The sequence below is a fragment of the Molothrus aeneus genome, chromosome 3, assembly GCF_037042795.1.
Source record: "Molothrus aeneus isolate 106 chromosome 3, BPBGC_Maene_1.0, whole genome shotgun sequence".
In the NCBI taxonomy this organism is placed as follows: Eukaryota; Metazoa; Chordata; class Aves; order Passeriformes; family Icteridae; genus Molothrus; species Molothrus aeneus.
Window position 1 is genome coordinate 34,061,424 of NC_089648.1, and position 24,519 is coordinate 34,085,942.

Genomic DNA, 24,519 nt, shown 5'->3' on the forward strand with positions numbered 1-24,519 from the left:
TAAACAAAGTGAAACAAATGAAACATCCTTTTTCAATAATGTCACCGAGTGATCTCCACTGAAGGAGGCAACAGCTGCTGTCAACGTTTGTCTTTCATTTTAAACAGACAGAAATAGCACCAAGCCTGTGAAAGCTGCAAAACTGCTACTCACATTCCACTTCTGTTTGCTCAGAATGTTCTTATTAAAAATTGAGATGAAATTTCACATGTTTAATTCCCATAACCAAGCACATAGCTGTCCATAAATGTAAGCAACATTTACTTTATAATAAATCAGGACACATTTTTCATCTTTTTCTTTCCTCCGGGGAAAGGATTATTACATCTAGAAGAAACAGCTATGTTACTCGTCTACATAACTTTACAACTCAGATGTTGTGTACTGCATTTGAAATTCTCATTTTATTGTTTTTGTGCTATATTGTCATTTACACAAAGCAGTAGCACATTTAAATAATTTTGGAACACAATATTCATGTCATCATGGTTTAAATAAACCCTTAGACCACTAAAGCCATGAAACTTTACAAAAAGGTGAAGGCCTGAGGTAGTAATCTTTGGAAAAAAAGTCAAAAACATTTCAGGGTACCTAATGCAAAAACATCCCCATATTTTCGTTTGGATTTGTTTTTTTTCCTAAACATCTCCCTCAAATTGTTTCCTCTGTCACATGATACAGAATAGAAGAATCCTTCCAATTCTAGAGTATTCAGAGATTTTGAGCAAAACATGTTACGTGAGTTCAAATCCCCCAAGCAATTTTTCCACATATGGAGGCTGTCCTGAAGCAGCTTAGAGAAATAATTCGCAAGAGGAGGGGAGGTATTACAGCTCTTCCTTGTATATATTTTCTTGACCATTACAGCTTGAAATGCATTATCTTTTTGCTTTGTTTTGCTCATTAAAATCTTAACTTTATTATTTAAAGATTAATTCCTTTCAGACCAAGTTTGCTTTCTACATTGATAAGCTATTCTAGATCTTTCAAAATACAAACAATAATAAACTTATTCTCAGACTAAGCTGCAGAACTTAAATGTCTGTAGAGGAAGCACAACACTATCAATCACAGTCTGAAGGAGTCACTATGACTGGCCAGAAGATAAAAACCACACACAGGTTATTAATGTGACTGACTTGTCAAAAATGAATACTGCTAAAAAAGACCTGGGGATCCTCTATCAACATCAAATTCAACAGGATTCAGCAACATATTCCTGCAGCAAAAGCAACCAACAATATCCTGGGGCTGTATTAACAAGAATGTAACCAAGAGGGTGAAGGAAGTGACTGTTCCCCTGTGTTGGGCACTCATAGACCACAATTTGGAGAACTGTATCCAAGACAATATTTTTAATGCTGAGAAACCTTTTAGGTAGAGTGCTAAATACCTATTATTAGCATAGTGTAGCAAGTCTAAGCGAGCCACTAAGACTGTTCAGGCAGCTGGAGCAGATGGGCTTCAAGGAGGGGCTGAGACTACTGTGAGAGTTCAGTGATGCCAAAAAAAGGCATCTTAGTGTGGCTTCTAACTACCTGATATACAGATTCTGAGAAAACAGAGACTGACTCTGCTCAGACTTGCATCACAGAGGGAAAAGATACTTTTTAAGGTGCTCTCTCACTCCTTTGAACCCTTCAGTCGTGATCCTATACTCATGGAGTGCCAGATTAACTTAAGACAAAGTTTATCAGTTTAAGTCTTTTAGAAAAGCTATGAAAATAAGCCTTAGTAAGCTGAAGAGAGACTCTAAAATGGATTGTATATGGGCTAAGTAATGTCCTCTTAATGCATATACCTCAATTACCACTAATGAGCAAGAACTGCATAATGAATTCAAAAATATATGAGAAAATCGTAGTTCAGAGAAACAAGTATCTAGTCTTTCTGGAATTAGGTCATAAGTTTTAATCATGCTTTTCCTCCTTGGCTAGACAAGACTTTTTTTGCCTCCTCAAGAAAAAAAAAAAAGTCTAAATAGATTTTTATTAGGTTGTTTCCAGGAAAACACCCAATATATTAATTTTCTGCAGACTGTCCCAGTATGCTTCCCACATGTCCCACAGATACTATTCAACTTCAGAAGCAGATCCTGAACTATGGCTATTCAAGTGCTTAATAGCTTAAAAATTACCAAAAACATTTGAGGACCTTTCAAGCCAAATGGGGTCAACCGTTTACTGTAACTGAACAATAATACTTGGAATCCAAAATGAAGAAAGAATTTCCTCTGTTGCTGCTGTCCCTCACTACAACATCACTCTACTGTACTACATTTAACAGTTTCACTTAAGCTGACCTAAGTGATTTACAACAGCAGTTCTTTGAAGAAGCTAAGTCTTACATAGTTACCATAAAAGACACAGGCTGTGAAAGAAGTAATTGAAAAACATGAACACCTCCAACACAAACAAACCTTTTTGCATTTCTGGAAATGAAAGAACTACTTTTAATAACAATTTATTTTAAATGTTAGACTTCTGCTCACTTGTACTCAGCTGTCATCAATGAAAGCAAAAATAAACCAGAAGTGTGAATTTGAGAACAAAAAGCTCCAGTTGGCATACTGAATTTTGGTGACACAAGCAATAGCTGCACTGACCCTGCATAAATGGATAAAATTTTACTATTAAAGAGCAGTATCCAATTTTTTTTTTAAGAGCAGTATTTCTAGATTTGTTGGGTGAATGCTGATATATAATGATCAGCAGATATGACTGCTGTATCTAATATTACAACATCCTCTTAAGCAGAGACTACACCACACTGAACAATAACTTGGAGTCCAACCAGGAGATGGACATGGCTTCAGTGAAATACAGCTTCTTGGAGATGCCCATGTGAGAGCCACAGCTACCATGGCTTATTGGTCTGTCACAGCTGCAGCTCCATTGTAAAGCTCAATTGTTTCCCATCATCTTCAATAGCTCCATGTTCACCTATCCTTAAGACTTTCCAGAGCAGCTTAAGTAGGAATCAACTTCCCATCAAGATATTTAACCAGTTCTCTTCTTTCTCCCCTTCTCTATACCAAGGGTTTAGGCAGAATAATTATGTCAAGGTAAAGTGGAGATGGTGGCAATCCAGGTTGCAGGGCATGAACCTCAAAGGACAGAGAGCAGCTTGTGAAATGTCTCTCTATGACTAGTGGCCCTAAAGATATATTATTCTGCTAAATTATAAAAGAAAGTTTGAGCAGCTGAACAGTTCATATTAACTAAATTACTAATCCACAAGAAGAGTACAACTAATTTGGATTTTATGACTCACATTACTCTCTGCATCCAAGAGAAAAAGCAAAGATGACAAAATAACTTTCATATCATAATTGTAAAATACAGCTTTATCAGAGCCCTTCATGTGCATGGGTCACTGGAAAAATACATTGAAATGCCACTCATAAAATTTAAATTCTATCTGCCTTAGAATTAATGAAAAGGAAAAATGACGCGAGGCAGAAACCTTGAAGATTCTTTACATTGAAGCAGTTTACCGAAAAAATGAGATTATATCAAGAGGACTTCAGTCTACCAATTATTTATCGATAATAAAATAAAAATAGAAATAGTAGAAATAATCAAAAGATGCTGTGATCCTAACAGAGATCTCATTCAATGAACTGATCAGTCACAATATGTTCTTAGCATACTTTTTTTTTTCTCCTGGTATGATCCATCAAATTTCCTTACCCCAGTCTGTCCCATCTCCTGAACTTCTCGATTCTGCATCACCATCATCTGAGGTAACCAAAAAGTCAAACTCTTTCAAAGCTTCTTCTGTATCTCTGTCTTCACTGCTGTCAGATAGCACTCTTTTCCTTACAATCTGAAGGGTCAGAAAGTAGAGGGAAAAAAATGCTGAATTAAATTGCAAACATATTTTTAATCCAAGCAGTACTGTCTTGTCCTCTATGCAAAATCCAAACAGGAAGTTGAAGAGGAAGCAGAAAAGTACACATTAATAAGTAAATCTGGAATAGTACACAGACTTTGTTTCACTTTCTAAGTGAAAATGAAACTTGTGTGTAACTCTTTCTTCCTGTGACCATCAATAATCAATCACGTGGATAATAACCTACACTAATCTACACCACTACTGTCTTTTTCTTTAATACTATAAATGTACAAACTCTCTCTTAAAACATTTCTGAAAAACACATAAAACACACAAACAAAAACTCAAGAATGCCACAGAAAAGACTTCAGTAAAACCAAACGCACTTTGCTTCTCTGAAAATAGCTAACTTTCAATTCTGAAATCATTCTCTATGCGGACCAAGGTTCAACTCCAGGAAACAAATAAACCAACCCCAAATCCCACAACTGACAAGAGCTGATTTTCTTAGACTTTGTAAGTCATTCCATCCTGAATGCTTTCTCAGACGGTATTGCTACTTAAACATGTTGCTTTTCAGGTTTAAACTGAATTTCCCTCTCAGTTTCAAAAGCAAATTCTGGTAAAAGAAAAAAATATACAATTTAATGAAGAATTTAATTTTAAGTTTTCCACAAATTTACTTTTTCATTAATAATCAAAATGAACTACAGTCTTTGCAGTTATTTGACTAACTGGTAAGCTGATGCCATGTCTCATGAAAACCATACCACAATTTTTACTTCTACGAAAATAGAAAATTTACCTTAATCAAAATGTTTTGACTTGGACCCTTGCTAAGGGTCAGTCTGTAAAGACGCCAATACATAGTCCAACATCCCACAGCTCATGAGGATGACTGATTGTATCTCCTCTAAATACAGAGAGCCAATTTCTAAACCTGAAGCAATTCTAAACTTCAAGCTTCATTTCTTCAGCAGGCATAGTGAACATATTGTCTTACACAAGACTTAACAGAAGAGTCTCAGACTTTAGTTCACAGTCCATGAATGACAGGAAAGATCTGAAAAGATCCCCTTTAAAAATTCCATAAAACTAATGGTTTTTTTAGTGTTAATTCTTAAAACTGACCATAAAGACAATCACATCCATCATCTCTTATCTGCTTTAATTTTTAGGAAACAATTCACTGAATAAATGATAATTTTAAAGAAGAGTACTGATTGCATGTATCTATGTGATCATATGAATAAATCATATAGCAAAGTATAGGTCATGAGTGAGGTTAAGGCATTTGACTGAAGAAACAAAAAAATTTCTTAACTACATTAGAGTTCTTCCAGTTACACCTCTTCCTTCCACAAGCTATAAATACAAGTGAATTTTAGTTTTGTAATCTAAGACAATTTTTACAAGTAATTTCAAGTATCATTAATTTTTTAATAAATATTCAAGAATCATTATTGACATGCAATGTTTTGAACAATACCTTCAAACTAAGCTGAGAACTGTAAAAAAGGACATTGATACATTAAAAATTGTGTTCCAGTATCTATCAAAAATACAAGTCAATATGGAATAGTAAAGAGATAATTTTAGAAAAATTTAATCTAACTCACAGCAATAAAGATGGCAAAGCATAACTTGTATGCAAAAACTTAGAAATGCATATATAATTCCTCTTACGCACACATGCTTGTTTGGGACATCATAAAGATGCATTAACAATTTGCATGTGTACATACACAGTCATATACTTTGCTTATAGGCACCTCATTAATCTCACTTTTTCTGTTCTTCGTAACTTTTTCAATTATTTTTTCCACTCACTGTTGCAGTATCAATGATTGTTTTCTCTCTTCCTTCAATATCTTCTTCATCTTCCTCATCACTAAAGTCTGCAGCTGCATTTTCAAGAAATTTGAAGGTCTCTAGCAGAGAGGCAGAGTCAGTCAATTCAGGTTTCCTAAACAACAACAACAACAATCACCATCATGAGAGAAAAGAAATCACAATGAAGTTTCTTTTGCAATTACTAAGCTGTTCTGTATTATTATGTCCAACATATAAGACTAAAATAAGCCTACTAGTAAAAATGAACTGTTAACAGCTAAAATTCTTGTGGCTAAAGAACTAAACAATAGACATAAAGTGTATTATTAGAACCAACAATTATTCTTAGTATAGCTGCCATTACTAGGACAAAGACTTCAATTTTTTATTTGAAAAGCATTTTAAAGCAACATTCATTTGACACATGCCCAAAACAACATCAATTCTGCTATGCCATTACTGAAAGCCTCAGCAACGAGGACATGAGCCACAGCTACCAAGCTGAGCTCCCACATGTACATCAAGGTACAGGAAAACTTTGCAACTGCTAGGTGATGTTCCTCATCTTGCTGGGAAACACCAAACTCTAGATCTTTCATTCATTAGCTTTTAATACATGATAAATATGCCACTATAAAAGAATATAATGGGAAAATATGAATGATGACTAAATAATATTTGAATTTACATTAAACAAATAAGGAAATGGATGAAGATTGGGGAAAATGATGACTGTGCTGGCAGAAATTTAGGCAGTGCCTCAGAACAGGAAGCATAAGGGTTGTTATATTAATGACAGAAGAGGAAGAATCCAAAAAACAGGACTGTAACAATTACTAAAACTCTGACAAAAGTACAGATAAAGCAGTCCTAAAATTATCAACAGCATCTGTGTTTTCTATACAGAAGATGCACTTCTCCATCAATCCCTGAAAGATACAGCGAACAAAATTCATTCATCTTGAATTGTTACAATTCCTTCTAGTAAAAACTGGTACATTCTTGAGATGGCTTTGAAGCAGTGAAGGCAAGCTTTACTGTTTTCTTACCTTTAATCAGTAGACAGTTTTTCATAGTTCATCACTAAATGCACGTCATCTTGATTCTCACAACCACTGAAACAGTAGAAGTCTCTCCCTCTCTCCTTTCAGAATTGTAGCTCTAAATTGTCTTATGCAGTCACCCTTAGTACCAGCAAGAGCCTTGTTTCTGCTAAGCATTTCAAAAGGTTCAATCAGCTAACACACCTACACAATAAGGCCTTGCAATCCCCCTGCAGTGTGAGCACCTGATCATCCATCCATCACCCACTTACTCCAGTGTTTTGTCATAACGCTTTGCAGGAAGCATGCAAGGGCAAAAGCTTTGATGTGTAATAAGGCATGATAAGCAGCACACTTCCTTCTTTGCCAAGTCTCTGCTCAAGCAGTCCTATGCTTACATGACAACAATCAGCAGAAGTGGCTTCCTCACAGCCCCGGTATATCTGCATTTCATTAAGACAATTTGCTAGTCTACTTTTTTTTTTCATTTACTCACCATTATAACCCAAAAATGCCAATATAGAGATTTCACTTTCATTAGAAGTTCTGCATACACAGCAGCCTCATAATATATATAATATACCTCCATGTACATTATGTTTTCATGGTCACTGTTTTTTCCAAAAATATTCCTTCTGCCTTTCCAGATCTTAACTTAGATCTAAGAACAATCTTAAGCAAGTTTCAAATTTGCCCTGCTTCCAGTAGTATTGTGACCCTCGCTTCTAGGACAAACCTGACAACAACCTGTGATATCTTTATTTTTCCTTAAGTAATCACTACTTTGGCAACCTGTAACACTTCATGAATCTGTAGTAATAATGTACATTTTCACAGAAATGCTATAGTATAGTTGCCTTCCTGTTTCCAACAGAAAAATCTTGGTAAAACAACACTTGTGATTTGCTTAAATTGACTAACTTCTTGACTTTCAGCAAATTCTGAGAGTCTGTGTCTACTTTTGAGTAAATCATCCAACCACAACTATTTCTGGGTTTTTTCCCCTCTGTATTTTGCCATATAAAAGTATAACACGTAAAAATACCATGGCTGATATCTATAACAGCAATTATCAGACATACTCCAGGTAAACAGCAATATATGAACTAATACCAAACATGGACTACAAAATTTTTAATTAAGAGACCTTACTATTAAGAAACGGATATCCTTCTAAAGGTCCAAGTATTTGCAGTAAATCATACCAGACTTGGCTCTGTACTCATTTGCTCTTAAACCTGGCTCTCTCACACTGAAGTTCAAAGTGACTACCAAAATAGGTTGTATCTTTTTTTGATTAACTACTCTGATTTCAACTGTGCTATTAATTATTACACATTTTAGTGGGCAGGATATATATACACATAATAATGTATCTGCATTTACGTGGGGAGCAGGGGTAAATGGGCATCTCAAGCACTGGGAAACATGGTAGCTTATTTATCATGTATTTCAAAACTCCTGTACAGTACAGAAATGTACAGTCAGCATAGTGCCACAGAAGATTACTTGTGCTACAACACAACTTCCAAGAAAGGATTCTTAAAAACCAAAAATAAAAACAGAAGAGAAAGAATATTTAAACTATCCAAGGGTTCTACAGGAAGATAGTTTCAAGCTGACAAGACAGGCTGATTTTCTATACTGTACCCCAATAAACTTTAGCAGTCAAATCAAAGGCGATTTAATAATTTGAGCTATTTTTCATCCTTCAGCACATATGAACATTATGCATTCTGGATAATGCTGTCAGTATGAATATTTTGGAAGAACCTAAAATGTATTGAAGAAAAATGTCTGGCCTTAGCTAATTTATGCTATGTACTTTGATGGATATTTCAAGCTTCATTAATTTTCAATCTCTTTTTTTTTTCATTTTTTTCATTTTTTCTCTTAGGGGGTCATTCACAAAGCAACTTAAAAAAGCAGAAGGGTCAAAAACATATTCAGATATAGGCTAGTAAAATAAATAACTTTAAATTCTATTTCAGAAAATGAAACACAATTTGACATTTCCAGGGCTTGTGTAGCTTCCAGTATTTTTTAAAAAAATCAATGGGTGAAAACAATAGAATCAAGCTCCAAAAGTGGGGACTGATACAAACTGTGGTATTACAAGCACAAGTCAGGCAAGGTTCAGGGCCCATTGCAAATAAAGAGAGACCAAAAACCCTTAAAAGGTCTCAACAAAGACAATTCCTCTCTTCTGGACTGTCCTGTATCACAACATATTTAAGGAAGAACATAATTTTCAAAGTGCAAGAACTTCGGTGCAGCTTTTTCCTTCCTCCCCAGCCATACTGTCTAAAGAAAACCAGCTGGGGAAGAATGAACCAGAACCCCCAGATAGCAGGAGAAGCTATGGAACCTGCCAAAGCAGAAAGCACAGAGCAGCCAGACTGTGGCAGGGCCTCCCTCAACGCTGTGCTCCTCAGCTCCTTGTTCTGAATCTCTTTCCCACTGCTCCTTCCTCAGCTGGACTCTGTAACAGCACTCTTGCATGCTTTTCTCTCCAGCACCTAACTTTGTCTTCTCTCCTTGAAGGTCTCGTCCCAGGTGACGCAGCACTTCCTAACCAACCAACCCAACAAAAATCATTTAAACAGTATGTATCTTCTATCACATACTGTTATCTCTGTCCATTACATCCTCCTTTCCAGTAGCCTTATCCAGGCAGACAGGCAATTCTTTGGGGCAGAGATATTACCCTGCCACTCCTGCCTACCCACAATGAGGTACAGCAGGACTAACTGCTTCTTATGGGCATAACAATAACTACTGCCAGAAGGCAACTGTAGCTAGACTAATGCTGCTGGGTTTTCCATCTTACTACAATAGATGGGCAGTGCACAGATTTTGTGAATATCACTCCTGAAACAGGGAACTTCTGATCAAAGGTAAGAAATGTTTTCCTGTTTAAAACACAAAATTCTTGTTACAAATGGGATGGTAACTGAAATACTTACATCCCTTAAAATAACATGAAACTGAAATCACATTAGTATTTCCTCCTCAGGAGAAGCTGACAGAATTCTGAGTAGCTATGATGGCTGTGAAAATCTGATCCCAATTTGTATTTTACAGGCTGTTCAATTATTCGGATTCATGTAAACCCCTTGGCCCCTTTAAGACTAAAAATAATAGTATCTTCCCATGAAATCAAAAAAATATGATTTGCGGATGTTCCATATATACTATTTAAATAAAGAAAGCCTGGCTTTGCTGGGCTCTGCAGGTCATAACATCAACTCTTCCTTTTCTGCCAACAGTGACACACCTTGAGACAAGCATTTTGTGTAAAAATCCACTTGGTTCTGACACTGAAATATTGCCAGCTTTAAAAAATGTATAGCTCAGACAGAACGTATTTGCTCTCAACATTGAATATTAATATTAACATAAATCCCATTTCTTAGTGAGTGAAATGCAGAAACCACAACCTACAGGCAAGGTGAAGTTCTTTTGTGGAAACTACAACAGCATGTTGATGATACCTTTCCAGCTCCCAGCATGATCCAGAATGTTTCAAATTGCAAAGTCAAGTTTAACTTAGACTAAAGTCACATTATAGACGTGTATTTTCTTGGTAACTAAGACACTCTATATTTCTATCATTACCTTCTCTTTTGTTGATAATAACCCTGGAAAGTCTGTGGTCATGTCCAGGGAGAATCTCAAATTTCTCCCATGAACTGTCCAACCACAAGAATATTAACTGCCTCAATCCTACTCACAGCCTCAGAGGAAAGAATAGAGGGCTTTTTTGTTTGTTTATTTTATCCAAGACATACACAAGTTATCTTAAATAAAACCAGGATTTTATTGATAAATTCAGAAGCAGGAAGAAATACCACAATAAAGTTAAATAAATACAAGTTCAGCTTAGGCTGAGAAATGTTCCTGGGAGCTTGTACAGCTGGAAAGAACCTGTTGCGACCCAGGATTCAGAGCTGTTCTACCATACTCTTTCTTGACCAATTTTCTTTGTTTCAGTTTCCTACTACTATCAAAATAGCTACTGCATAGTCTTCATAAGCTTTATTAATTCCCCACAGAATTCAGTTATCATATGTTTTAAAACAGTCTTTTCAATGTGGCTAGTTAAATTCTATCAAACTGTGCTCATTAAATAAATGCATGCAAATTCAATGAGGAGAGCCTTTAAGAACAGTCCATTAGATGTTCAACACTGTAAAATCTTTCATATTGCAGCACAGAAAATATCAAAATAATTTATAAAACTACAGAACAGTTAAAATCATCAACATTTACACACAATGAACACAGGCCAGGCTAACAGTCTGTCACAACCTTTGAATCTCCTACGAAGTCACACCACACAATGCAAGAACTAGTGCAATATATGTATTATACAACTGGTAAGCAACACTTACAAAATGGTTTGCATATAAATTGGAATCGCAAAGGAATGACATTTAAAAAGCAAGGACCACTTCTCTTGCCAAATCTCGTCAGCTAACTATAATATATCAAAGAAATAAGTTTTATAAAGAATAAAAAAACCCCCTAATATTTGAGGTACTAGAGTAACTCCTGTAAGTTATTTCTCCATTCACCTCCCCTCTCTTTGCTCCTCTCTCTCTCCAACTGCACAACTTCTGTCTCTTTCTCCCCATTCTTTCTGTACTGTGAGTCTTATGTGACATTTCCAAAAACCATCTCTCAAACTCTTAAGCCACAGAATGGTGCCAATTAAAAGTGTGGTCCATTTGTACTTCTTTCTTCACAAAAAAAACCCCAATTTATCGACTTTTTTTTTCTGCTTTAGTGCATCTGTTGAAAGTATCCAGATCTGGCCTAAATCAGGTACCTTTGAAATGCCTTTTAGGTCACTGCAAGATGGAGGCAGGGAGAAACAGAAAAAAGGTGAAAAAAAATTCCAAAATCTATTTGCTTTATTCCCTTTACTGTTTTGTTTTTTTTTTTTCTTTTTGTAATTCAACATCTACTTGCATACTATTTTGGAAATCTTTCTTATGGCAGCTATTATCGGAGGTTTATAAATTCAGAGGTATTTTCCCAAATAAACCATTTTATAAGCTAGTCAACAAACAACATTCATCAGCCAGTATGCAGCATTTTCATTACTTGGGCCAGCGTTAATAGGATTTAGAGATGCAAAAGAGTTATTAAGTTCTTCTGGTATACAAAAACGTTCATTCACTGAAGCATCAGTTGGAATGACTTGTTGTATATCAGAATAATACAGTTTTCAAAATTTTTGATTTTTGAAAAGGTCTTCAGATTTGCTTTCAAATGCTGAGGTTTGATTTTGCTCATGTAAAATACAGGCAGTGGAAGCCCTTGGCAGTTCAATAAGAAAAGAAAATGCAGCAGGTAAGTTTAGAGAGAGACTGATATATCACTCAGGACCATTTTTCTTTAAGAAGTTTCTATTGGCTATTTTTAGTTCTAATGATCAAACCCTTAGCAAGAACTAATCTATACCACTTTTATATATAGACATTTGTATCCATGCATATATATACACATCATTTTGGTACATCCTCATTCCTTTCCAGTTCCATTCCTTTATTATATTTGCTTCCACTCATACTAAATAGTAGTCAAATACACACCTTCAAGAAGGTAAACTCATTTGACTGTTTAGGTTTCACTCAGTAAGATAAAGCTACTAAAAATGAGGTAATAAATGAACTAAAGATACTTAAGGACTCTCGTGTTTTCAAGGCTACAAGCTACAATTGCAGGCAGCTTTCAATTCTGTTTCAGTTTGTTGGGGGAAAGCACCCATTCCTCTCACTGCAAGTGTTAGGAATTTAAACCATTATTATGAGGTTATTATTTTAGTATCTATTTTTGAGTCCAGTCATGCCAAGTGGTACTTATCTTTTGTAATGCAAGTGAGCTGATTGAAGAAATTGAAAACTGATTCCCTTTTAAATTCCATGAAATAAGTGAAAACAGGACTCTATCTAGCTCACGTTATCATATTAACATTTCATTTATGGATTCAAAATCTTGCAGGGTGCGTTCAAAATCCACATGATGTCTTTCTTGAGTGCTAAAGTTTTCAAGAGGATCTGTACATCAGCAAATAAATAGGCAATGTAAGAATTCAAGTCTGGCCAAACATGCAGAAGCTAGTAACACAAAGTCTGAGGCTACTTCACCTAAGGATGAAGAGAAACTGATTTGGCTTAAAACAGAGTCAGACAACAGTAGTGTGTTCATCACCGTACCAAAGGAAGGGGAACTTCTCTGAAGAAACTGCAATAATTTAGGATAAACAAAACTAAACTGAGAGGTTATGAGGGATCGGATAGCAATTTTCTAAAACAACTAGAGCCTAGCAGAATTCAAGTTACATATCCTCTGCTTCAAATAAATATTATTGTATTAAGTATTCGCACTACATTAACCATCATATACTTCTACATACCAAAGCAAACAGCATCAGCTTCACAATAATCACCCCAAACATTCTCATTAGCCTTTCCCACAAAAAGGCTCAACTCAGTGTTGGCATCCCAAACACTGAGTGTCCAAATCTCAGCTGTTGAAATAGGTATACAGGACAGACAACAAGATAAAACTCATATAATAGACAAATGCTGCTGCAACAACTTAAAAATCTGTTAAAGCTGTAGTAAGCTGAACAGAGGAAAAACCTCCTCCCTACCTACCATGAAGTATACACTTCACATATCCCCAAGGTCAGAGGAAAAATGCCAGGTATTATCTTTAAAACAATCAAAGGCATCAAAAAATATTAAAAAATAAGCAACATGTGGGTTTCCACTGTGCTCAGAAGTATAGTCAGAGCAAGTCACAGAGGTATTTCTGAGGAAGGCTGAATAGCAGCAAAAAGCACTATGCACAGATGAATACACTAACACAAAAACTGTGCTAAAATCAGACTGTGTTGAGAAGTAGATCAGCTCTTCATCTTTTCCCTGGAATTTTTTGCAATACTCATTTATTTTATGCTCCACCACTTTCATTTCACTAAGAAAATATTGGTTGGCTATCAAACAAATAATGAAAACATAAAGGAAGTTTTGTTTCCTATTGCCATTACTACCTCTCTCAAAGAGATAACCATATGGCAGCATAAAAGCATCAAATACCATCTCCTTCCTTTCTCTGGAATTTATCACGAGTGTTCAGTTGTACAGAAGGCAATTGAGCCAATCTGTTCTTTCTGCAATTTACACTGCTATATGGAGAAATCTTTAAGGAAATTAAAAGCTAGTGTGCCTTCCACTTTTCTATTCTGGAAATGCATCATTAAATCCATACTCCTTCTGTTTTTCATGGTACCATTTTCCCCTCTATTGTACATTATCTTCATCACATTCACCCACATTCTTTTCAAACTCCTATTGATTTCTCTTTATCATTTCCCATCCCCAAGGTTTCTCTTTACACCAGTCCTGTACTCTGCTTCTCACATTTTTCACTCCATGTAAACAGTTTTTTAAAACACAGACTTAAAATGCACAGATTCAACTGGGTGCATGTTATGCAGTTCTTCTAAGACCAAACAGATCAAAAATGACAGCTATGAGCTGTCTTTTCTCACTTCAACAGAGATGTATTCCTTGTTAGACTATATCCATTTTCATGCATTACCTTCTGCCCAGTGCTCTGCTCTTCACATGTAACTAAAACATCTTCAGGTTGACCAGTCTTCTCAGACTTGTGAGCAAGTATTTGACATCAATGTTCATTATATGTTTTGAACAGGAAAATCTGCCAAACTGCATTGGCTTGAGCAGTTCACAGGCTTCTCTGGTGATAGCAAAGCTTTCTCCTATGAAGAGTTTCACTGTACCCATACAGCCACTGAGAGTCTTCAGTCTGCATTTTAGTTTGCAACTGTCCCAATGTCTCATGGTCCCAGCAAACACTCACATATGTCCTTAAACTTCCTGGAATTGCACTAAGGTTTTGTTTGGTTTCTTGTTTTTCCAATTTCTCACCATAACTTTCCTCTTCTACCACTACACCAAACTGCAGACACTTGTTCACTGCACTTCTTCCAACTGTAAAAGCCTGCTGCAGCCCAAATCCATTTTTCACTTCCCATGCACACAAGGATAAACAAGAGGCTGCTAAAAGAAGGGCCAGTCCTTTTGCCCTCACAGTAAGCGGCCTAGCACTGGTGAGGTTGTTTCAAAGGATGCACCTTCCTCAACAGTAAGCCAGAATTTAGCTGAGTCACCTAAATTTCTCCTAGTTCTGCCAACCAGGTAGGAAAGTGTTGAATTAGGGTTTCAAACACTCACTAAAAATTCTAGTTGAGTTCAGGAGTAGCATCCTGAGTTCAGGAGCAACATCCATGTGCCTTAGACCTGTGTCATGTATTCAATTCTATACTTTCCAAAGAGAAGCTGTTCTATATAGGCTGAAGTTATGCTGGCATTACATGAGACAGGTAAATATGAGCTTATTTCTCATTTTGCATCTACCACAAACCTGCACTTTGAAATCTCAGAGGTAAGTAATGATGCAGTTGGAAGAAGGTAACAGTGCCAGATGTCACAAAAACACTGAGGTAGCACAAAATGAAATAGCTGTTAAATAACAGGCAGTCTCTGCCAGGAAGCAAGCCACAGAATGCTTCCTGAAAGAAAAATTGAAAGAGGTGGTCTGCAAGTGTGACTGAAGCACCCAGAAGAATCACAGCATTGAGAGGCAGTCCTGTACTTATATTGATCATGGAATTCTAATAAAATCCTGACTTTTTTCCTTCTGGTGAGGGAGATCTCAGTGGACATCCAGAAATTCAAAATCACCCATGTTCAACATGACCATGTTGAACAAGAACCCTGGAAAATTTTTCCACTGTAAAGCCCTTGAGTCCCTTCTTGTTCATTATCTTATCAAAACACATCCCTAAGCTCTATAATGCAGTCTGACATCTCAGGCATCACAAGCAAGAACAGTTTTTCAAAGTGTACAGCCTGACCAGCCTTGCAGCTGACAAGCTAGTACTGCCACAATGGAAGGGAATTATTTTTCTCCATCAGTGAATATCCTCAGCAACAGGGTAAACTACAAAGTGTTAAACCTAATGTCAGATCTATCCCAAAACCAAGAAATGCAGATAGGAAAGAAATGCAAATATATCCAAAACTGCTCTATTAAAACCACTGTCCCAGTATTTCATCCATCAAGTAACTACCTTATACACACATCCACCTTCTTCAAAACTATGTAAATACACAAAAGTAAATTTTAAAGTGTAAGAGGAGAAGCTTTATTTACACACTTCCCCTTCACCAGAAATCAAACCAGAACTGTTATTACAAGCTATCAAGCATTCCTTGTTCTTCAAAACAAAGCTGTTGTACATAAACGACATGACTTGTCAACTATGTAGCAACACACTATATTTTAGTAGCTTGCAGGTTTTCTCACACATTCAAGTTTTCCATCTCACAGCATTATATTTAATTACATAACAATGAACTTCTGGCCTTATGTAACTTGTTGGCCTGAAGTTGCTGCAGCTATCAGGAGGGTATCATGAAATCTTACAAATGCTTTTTAGAAGATAGGATGTATATATAACAGTATTAGGTCTTAGAAAATAAAGGTCTTGAATTTTGCCCCATGAATATAGAAAAGGAAAAAAGAGTGAGGATTTCTGAGGAAAGCTGTGCTACTACTGGAAACAGTACTCATCTACCTCATCACCTCTTCCTAAAATTCTGCATGATTTTCATTATTATTCCAGTTTTGCAACTACAGTATCTTAAACATGAATAAACAGATTATTTTTCTGAAGCCTTTAGAGTTAAGTTTAACTTATTTTTTCTCTTTTTTAACACTCTTCTGAAAAGAGAAGAAAATGGAAAAAACGCCTCTTAAGTTTTAACATTACTTAAGAGAAGAAGTAAGAACAAGCTTTTACCGTCTTTGACTGACTTTCCATAGTATTAGAAATATTAAAACACAGAAATTTGTACCTTACACTTCAGTCACATTTACATATGTCAGTAGAAAACCATAAACTTTTAGGACTCAGAATGTAATGAGTGACTTTGTTTTTCAGATTTAGCAAAAAAATTCCTTCTCTTATATAGATTATCATGTCGTAGTCAGCACAGACCAGAAGAGCAAAGCCTGTAACCTACACAGTTAAGTGTCCAGCAATACAAACAAACCATTAACTTGAAACAACACTGACTTCTAAACACTTAGCAATCATATCTCAAAAGAGGCTTGATTTGACTTAGTGCTGCCATCCAACTGAAAAAAAAAAATTACGGTGCTTTCAAGATGTGAATCTAAAGAATTACTTCCATACTTATTGCTTAATATAATAAAATTAGTTAGAATCGCTCTAATCTCAAACTAGAAAAAAATCCTGAAATCTTCTCAGTAAACAAAAATTTTGCTCAATGCCACTAAGTGCATTTATGCAGAATGAGAACAAAGTCATCTTGATGCTTACCCAATCATTGCGTTTTCTTTAATCTGGCCCTCTGTGCCATTTACCATTGGTTCTTGATTTCTGCTCTCTTTTTCTGAAGCATCACTTGAGAGGCCCAACAAAGCTCGCACTCGTTTTGATTTCACATCCAATATCGTGTCGGTGTAGCCCACTTCTTGTAGATACCTGAAGGAAGAGAACTCATGCTAATCTCCTCTGCACATGTCACTTCTGCAAAACATGAAATTCCTCCCTGAACTTCTCCCTGAACTCATCCTCAATCCCTTAGCTTAGCAACTGGCTGAACTTCTCCCTGAACTCATCCTCAATCCCTAAGCTTAGCAAACGCCGGTGCTGAGCTAGTGAAACATGCTTGTAAATCATCCTGTACCAGCTGCAGAGGGATCGCCTCTTGCAGTACCAGCCTCTACGGTCACTGAGAAAAAAAAAATCAGAGAGCCTAGCAGTCAGAGGTTATACAATACGTTATTCATTCATCTACTAAAATGGATGGAAAAGCACTTTCAATTAAAATACTTACAACTGCTTTATAAAAATCACCACAGTTGCATGCACAAGCATTTTTATTATTTGACACATGGAAACTAGATACAAGAAGCAGCAGATATGTTCCTTATGTAAACATTATTAGAAGCCTAGAAAATGGAATAAAACCTAAATTCTTTAGCTGTGGCCATTAGTAAGAGTTGTTATTTATGATGGACTAGACTTGATAAAATCTGTCTTGCCTTTCCTTTATTCTGCAATGGATCTGCAAAAATTTGTCTTTCATATAAAGACTGAAAAGCAAAAATCATTGTATGAAAACTTCACAGCCCAAAGCTGGCTCTGTAGTTTTAAAGTTGTCTCTTTCACCAATATGCCATGTTGCCCTTGAGAGAAACAGGAGGGAAATAACGATTTAAAAAAGAAAAAGTAGACATTGGTTTGTGTCCTTCCCTCTAGAACATGGAGTTAATAGCAGTGAATTGATTAAATTGTCAATATTCTAGACAACTCTGAAGAAGGGAAATGCTATTTTACAGTGACAGCTGTTACAAATCAGGGACGTGCACTTCTCTTCCAAGAACATTCTCCTCCAATTATTTAATATCATTCACATAACCACATTAGGAGAGAAATACTGATTGTTGGCCACAGAAAAATCAAACAAGTCACCTATGCAAAACAGAGTCTGTCAGTAATATGCACTCTATATTCAGCAGTGTGTCGCTCTTGCATGAACTGCGCTGAGACGGAATGACTTGTCTTCAAAATCACTGATCCAAGTCAAAACCACTTTAGTTACATTTATTCAACATGCAGGCAAAGATTTGAGCTCTTGCAAAAGAGAGGCCTGTACAAGCCATCCAACGAATTTAACTTTTGTACAACTCCTTGGAAAAAGGTCTTTTAATATAAGTTCCAGACCATCCTTACTGTCTCAGTCCCCTCATTTAATCCTCTGAAACACACCAAATATCATGGCAATTAATTTAATTATGATCACAATTCAAAAATTAATTTAGATGAAGAGACATTTGTTTCATTGACATGAACAGAGAATTAGAAAACATCTAGTCTAACCTTCTGGATGTTAATCTTTTCTGCAACTTAAACAAGCCAAAATAAAACTTACACCAGCTGTTTTTATTTTACACAGCTCTTCGCAGAATCACGTGTCTTTTGCTTTTTAATTGCAAAATGTCATGACCCACTGTTCTCCTAAGCAGATTGGCTTATTATACTCCATGAAAGAAAGGTAAATGAGATCAGGTGTTTGTGACTTGACAAGGCTTCTCATCTGAAGTTATGAAATATTAAAATTTTTTAAAACCCAAGGAAATGTAGTGCAGAAGCTCAATGAACTTCATCACACACTTCATCACGCTAGCTTTTCTTTCAGTAAAATACAACTGAAAAAAAAAATCAAAAAATCAAATACCATCACCATCATATTTCATTAGCAGATTCTTTCTTTGCATTCAGTATTTGAGTCCTTTTTTCAACACTTACTGTCTTAACAGCTGTCGTCCTTGTTTCCATATTAGCTGGCTGTTCTGTGGTGGCTGAATCTCTGTCTCATTCCCTTCATCTGAAAAAGATTATTTTATTACATTTTTCTTCTTTTTCCTATTTGCATACAAGATGCCCATCCACATAAAAAGTGATCTGCCTTAAAATGATTAGGAATGGTTTAATACCAAAATTCAAAGTGCAAATAATGAAGGGAGAAAAACACAGCACATAATTGTAGTACTATATACACATAAAGATTTCCAGGTACATCCTACTCTCTGAAAGCAAGTTCCACTAGTCCTAACTCCTAAGCACTCCTACTCTATGAGAGCAAGTTCCTAACTCCTTTAGGGGCACATAATGACAGTCAGTCTGCAGTCCAATTTTTGCTTTGGCTTCCCAAGATAACTGCTGCTCACATTAAGTCTGAATACAAATATCTTTAACTGCTAACTGCAGCACGATATTGGTTTACAACTTCCCAATTTTTTTATATTTGACAGTTCAATATAAATCAACAGATCTACTTGCATCAATTTAATCCCTATTTGCATTAGTTTTGTAGAAACAAACAAATAAACAATAGGGACTATTTTTTAACTTGAAAAGTTGTTAAAAAATTTTCAGCACATTTTCCCCAACCATAAATTTGTAACCAAAAGTTACTACTCCAGAAAAATCTAAAAAAAAAAAATTAAAAAATATCATGTGGCTATGTGGCTGTTCTTTTAAGAAAACTATCAGAATACTGGCAACCAACAGCTACACATTTATTCCATATATAGCTTCACAGCACATGATGGTGGGTTTTTTCCTCTCCTCAAGGAGATGCATATGCTTCCCAAGATAAAATGCCTTGGTTTATTATCTATGAAAGCCTCTATAAAACTTTAAAACTTTGTGGTCCAAACACTGAAGGATGAACAAACTTCCTGTGTAAACAAGACTTAAGAACCAGAAAAACCTGTGGTACACTCCTATGAGTAACTTGATATGTGATGTGTGAAAGCTATTATTCTCATCAGGAAGTCACTTACCTTTAAACAACTCAATTAATACTACACAAAAAAGCCCCACCACTTACCCAAAGAAGCTATTAAATACTAATCAGAATTCACATGCAAGGAGAGACATATGAATTTTAGACATCTCATATTCACAAATCTATTTAACAGCAACCACAGGAAATAATCAAATGCACAATCATCTTCCAATGACAACTGGACACAGCTGGATCCAATGCACAACTACTAAAGCTCAGTCTATAATTATTAAAACATGACTGAGGTAAATCTGCCTGAAAATTCTTTTTGAAAGCAAAATCCACTCTTCTGAAGGCACTGTTAAGTATATCCAGAGGCAAGAATTCTCTTGTGCTTAGTCTCCTCAAAAGTGATGACTGCTAGCAGTAGCAGTGGTTAACAGATAAGAGTGAAGAGACTTGCATTACGAGAAAATTATAGCAGAAGATATAGTATATACAGTATACAGGGATAAATTGTATAAATAATTTTATTTTTAAAGTATCCCTTTACCAGGAGATTGAAATCTTTCTTCTAAAATTGTGTTACAGACTCACCAAGAGATCATAAAGGAAACAACAAGGATCCATGTAGAAGAACTACTACCAACATTTTGACTTTTTTTCATGACTGGGCAGGAAAAACAGGGACAGGGCAAGGGGAACATATCAACACACAACATAAGTATCAATCAAAGACAACTTCAAAATAGCATTAGAACAAAGTTTCTATTTTAAGTCATCAGTCCAGATTTGATATAGAATGAAAACACACATTTCTGATAGCTGTATATAGAACACAATGGGATAAATGAGAATGATGGAATTTTAACTGAAGTATTTCCATATTGTTGACTTTGCAGAATTAATGCACAGTCTAGACTCTGCTGGGCAAGCCAGGCCTCACACTACATTCCTCAGCTGGAAACTGCAGCAATGTGCTGTAGATGCATCCTGAGAAATTACAAAAAATCCCCATGGTTGTCTAGGGCTGTGGTATGATCAGGACAAAGTTTTCTAAAGGTCCAGAAAGAGACTGAGGTCTTCCACTTAGTAGCACCAAATTCAATATTTCTTCAGTTATGGAAATAAAGCTGATAATTGCATGAAATAAAATTTCTAAAAAACTCATTAAAAACTTGGACAAGAAAAGCCTGGTGTAAAGCTCTGCTAGCTGGTATGGGGTAGGATTTTTTGTATGTTTGGGGGTCTTTTCATGACCTTCTAAACCCAATGAGGTAAGAAATCACCATGACAGTCAGCTAGATCATCCCCTCCATAAACCAAGTGACAAAGATGAGATTTGCAGACATTCTATGCTCTGCCTTTACATATAGGTTGTTCCAATTTTGTTGTAGTAGAAGCATCAGGAGACTGAGACACAAAAAACATTACCTATTTTTTCAATGCCTTGACCATTAGCCAGATCTCTCTATCTTTTTTTAATATTTTTTCCCCCAGAGGAAAGGATAGGGAGATAGAGGGATAAAAGGAAGTAACTTAAATTCTTATTTCCCCAATTCAGTGCTTAAATCTATTTGTGTGAAGTAGGAGATGAAAACAAATCAGCTTTCCAGAGACCAAGGCAAAAAACTGAAATAACTAAATGCATCTCCAATGACCATTTGAAATCTCCCGTTCAAAAACTCTCACTTATGTATAAATTGCACTTTAATTATTTTTTTCCTGGAATACCACTAAGGTAATTGAACCAAAAAATTATGAACTATGTATTTCATTCAGAAGAATTATCCAGAGACAAAAGGATTCTATTGCTGTGAATCTAGTATCATCCTGTTCTAAAATATCCATACACATCACTAAGGGACAGAAAAACTACTCTCTCCAAGAGCAGTCTGCTCATTCGGGTTTGGATTTTTTTTTAAATCTAAACTAACTCGATTTATTAATAGACTCTTAGAGCACCAGAATATATTTTTAATTGTACAAGAATAAAATACAGGCTGGAATAATAATCTCTATTCTTACTGCTCCATTAAGAGACTTATTTTATCAATACTATCAATTCAGCATTTGCACATAACACAGTTAAGCTTTTATGCCAGTAATAAACTCACTCTCGTTAAATTCTTACCAGAATCATAGTTCGGTGGCTTCATATCTCCCTGATTCAATTCTGTGCCATATTTTAATTTGTGGTATTTAGCCCTGCAAGGAAACCAAACAAAAAAATTTTTTAAATCTATTACTACATTTAAAGGATATCTCTAAACACATAAATGGCATCTGTTTTCAATTGAAAAGCCACTCCTTTCTTCTAGGCTGGGAACAAAGCAAACCAAGTAATTTTACCATGACTTCAGATAGGTAATTTTATTGAAATCTTTTTTTCCTTAGGGTTACATGTAATTGCATAGTGAATACTGAGGAAACACACAGAGCAGTTGACTGCAGATTTTACAAAATGTTCTTGCTACAGAAAAGGTTTCTTCCCTGTGGACACAAGCAACTCTTCTGCTTCCCTTCCCAACCCCCCAGTCTTTCCTTTTTAGCCAACATTTATGAAACATTTTTACTACCCATGTCAGTTCAGTGCCATCTACTTCATATCTCATATTGTCACTCCATTAAGCAAACTTTAGTTTTATTCTTCGAAATGCTGTGCTCTCCCAACAGCAGCAGGCCCTCAGCCAAAACTATTCTAAATGAGACTTGGCAATGACAGCTCACCCACACCACTTTCTCTCAAAGCTGCTAGGTCTGCCACTTGACCAAGTGCAAAAATGGAGACTTCTACCAAAATTATTAAGCTTTCAAAAGCTTATTATATTTTGGGGCAAATATAATAAGCCCCACAAAGCATGCCATACAATGAACAAGAATAGCAACAAAAAAAAACCAGAAATGCTTTTTAATTTGAGAAGCTTCATCCTAAAGACTCAGTATGTACAGACTTTGAAATACACAAAATAACACCACAGTAGAACAGTATTACACATGCACATGTAAATTATTCAAGATTCATTACAGCAGTCTTATAACACTGCAGTAGAGAAAGTGAGGCAAAGTGAGCCTTTTCTAGTTTTGCAATCTGTTCCCTCCTTCTCTGACACTCACCATAATTTTATAAGTACAAAACTGCAAGTTTTATACATTTACAACTGGGTAGAAGAGTGGCACTGACACCAGTTCCTACCCTAAACAAAAGGCTAAGAACTCAGGAAATGCTGTGTGTGCAGCCTGGGAGTAGTGGAACAATCAAACAGTACGCATGTAAATGCAGCTCAAACATAAATCTACAAAGTGAAGTGTAGGGTAGCAAGAAAAAGGCTGAAAAAGACAAAAAAATAAACCTCTCATATGCACCAACATGAAAAGAAGTTTCATTAGCTCCACTAGGCACAAGGGAGCTCTTCCACTTAAAGTTTATTTTTAAAAAATTTAATGCGTTTGACACTTTGTAATTGTATGAGGCAAGTTTTCACTAAAATCGCATGACTATATCAAGAACAGCTGCAGAAAATGTTTCCAAGTTACCTACACCTCTAGATTGCTTCTTAAACATCTTCATTATATTACTGTTTTCTTTTGCCTTTTCCTATTTCATCAAGAAAGCCCATTACTTCTAACAAAATAGTGCTGAAGAACGCTTCGTAGTTCTTACATTTCAATTTCAACAGTAATAGCTTCTTACTAATCCAGCTGCATTTTAATTATAATAAACATTTAATTCTGACTGAGAAGGGTAAGTGAAGAGTGAAGAAGTGCCTCTTAGGCATAGCAACATCGACAGACAAAGGAACTAACTCTCAAGAGCCAGAGCACTAAGCTCTAACTCAGCTGAGCAGCAATCAACAAGGAAAAGAGAAAGGATGTGCTTGAAATGTATTAAAAGCAATAGATGGAAGTTAAACATTTTGGTCAGTAGAAAAAAGAATAACCAAGAGTAAAACAAAATCAAGGCCGAATGCGCAATCAAAATATTTATCTTTCCTTTTCCAACTATCCATTTCTTACATGCTACCCTAGTAAAACAACTGCATTTCATTATTGTTAAATATTGATGCTATATATACTTTTCCCCCACCTCCTCTAATGAAAAGCAATGATTAATGAAGAATTCAGAAGTCCTCCACTCTGTCACCAACTTCAAACAATACAATTTTTTATGCAGTCGTGAAATCAAGAGACCTTAATATGTAATCTATTTTGATCTGACTTAACAGAAGTGAACAAATATTAATACTCTGCTCTAATCTGGATTAGTGACATATGTTGTGTTCTACTTCATTCCTTCAAAGAATTCAGGGAGAAGTTAGTTTTGCAGCAGTTGTCATTTGCTTTTAGTTCGTGGGTTTTATACAAAGTTCCACTATGCT

The 24,519-nt window shown here is 35.8% G+C and overlaps 1 protein-coding gene across 1 annotated transcript in view; it reads right to left on the reverse strand.

Annotated features, from left to right (window-relative positions):
• The window catches only part of STRN (striatin), a 69,248-nt gene that overhangs the window by 26,505 nt on the left and 18,224 nt on the right, over nucleotides 1-24,519 (reverse strand). Inside the window, 5 exon segments of the mRNA XM_066546642.1 lie at nucleotides 3,693-3,828; nucleotides 5,668-5,803; nucleotides 17,161-17,325; nucleotides 19,156-19,234; nucleotides 22,275-22,348. Coding sequence (XP_066402739.1) covers nucleotides 3,693-3,828; nucleotides 5,668-5,803; nucleotides 17,161-17,325; nucleotides 19,156-19,234; nucleotides 22,275-22,348 — 590 coding nt within the window.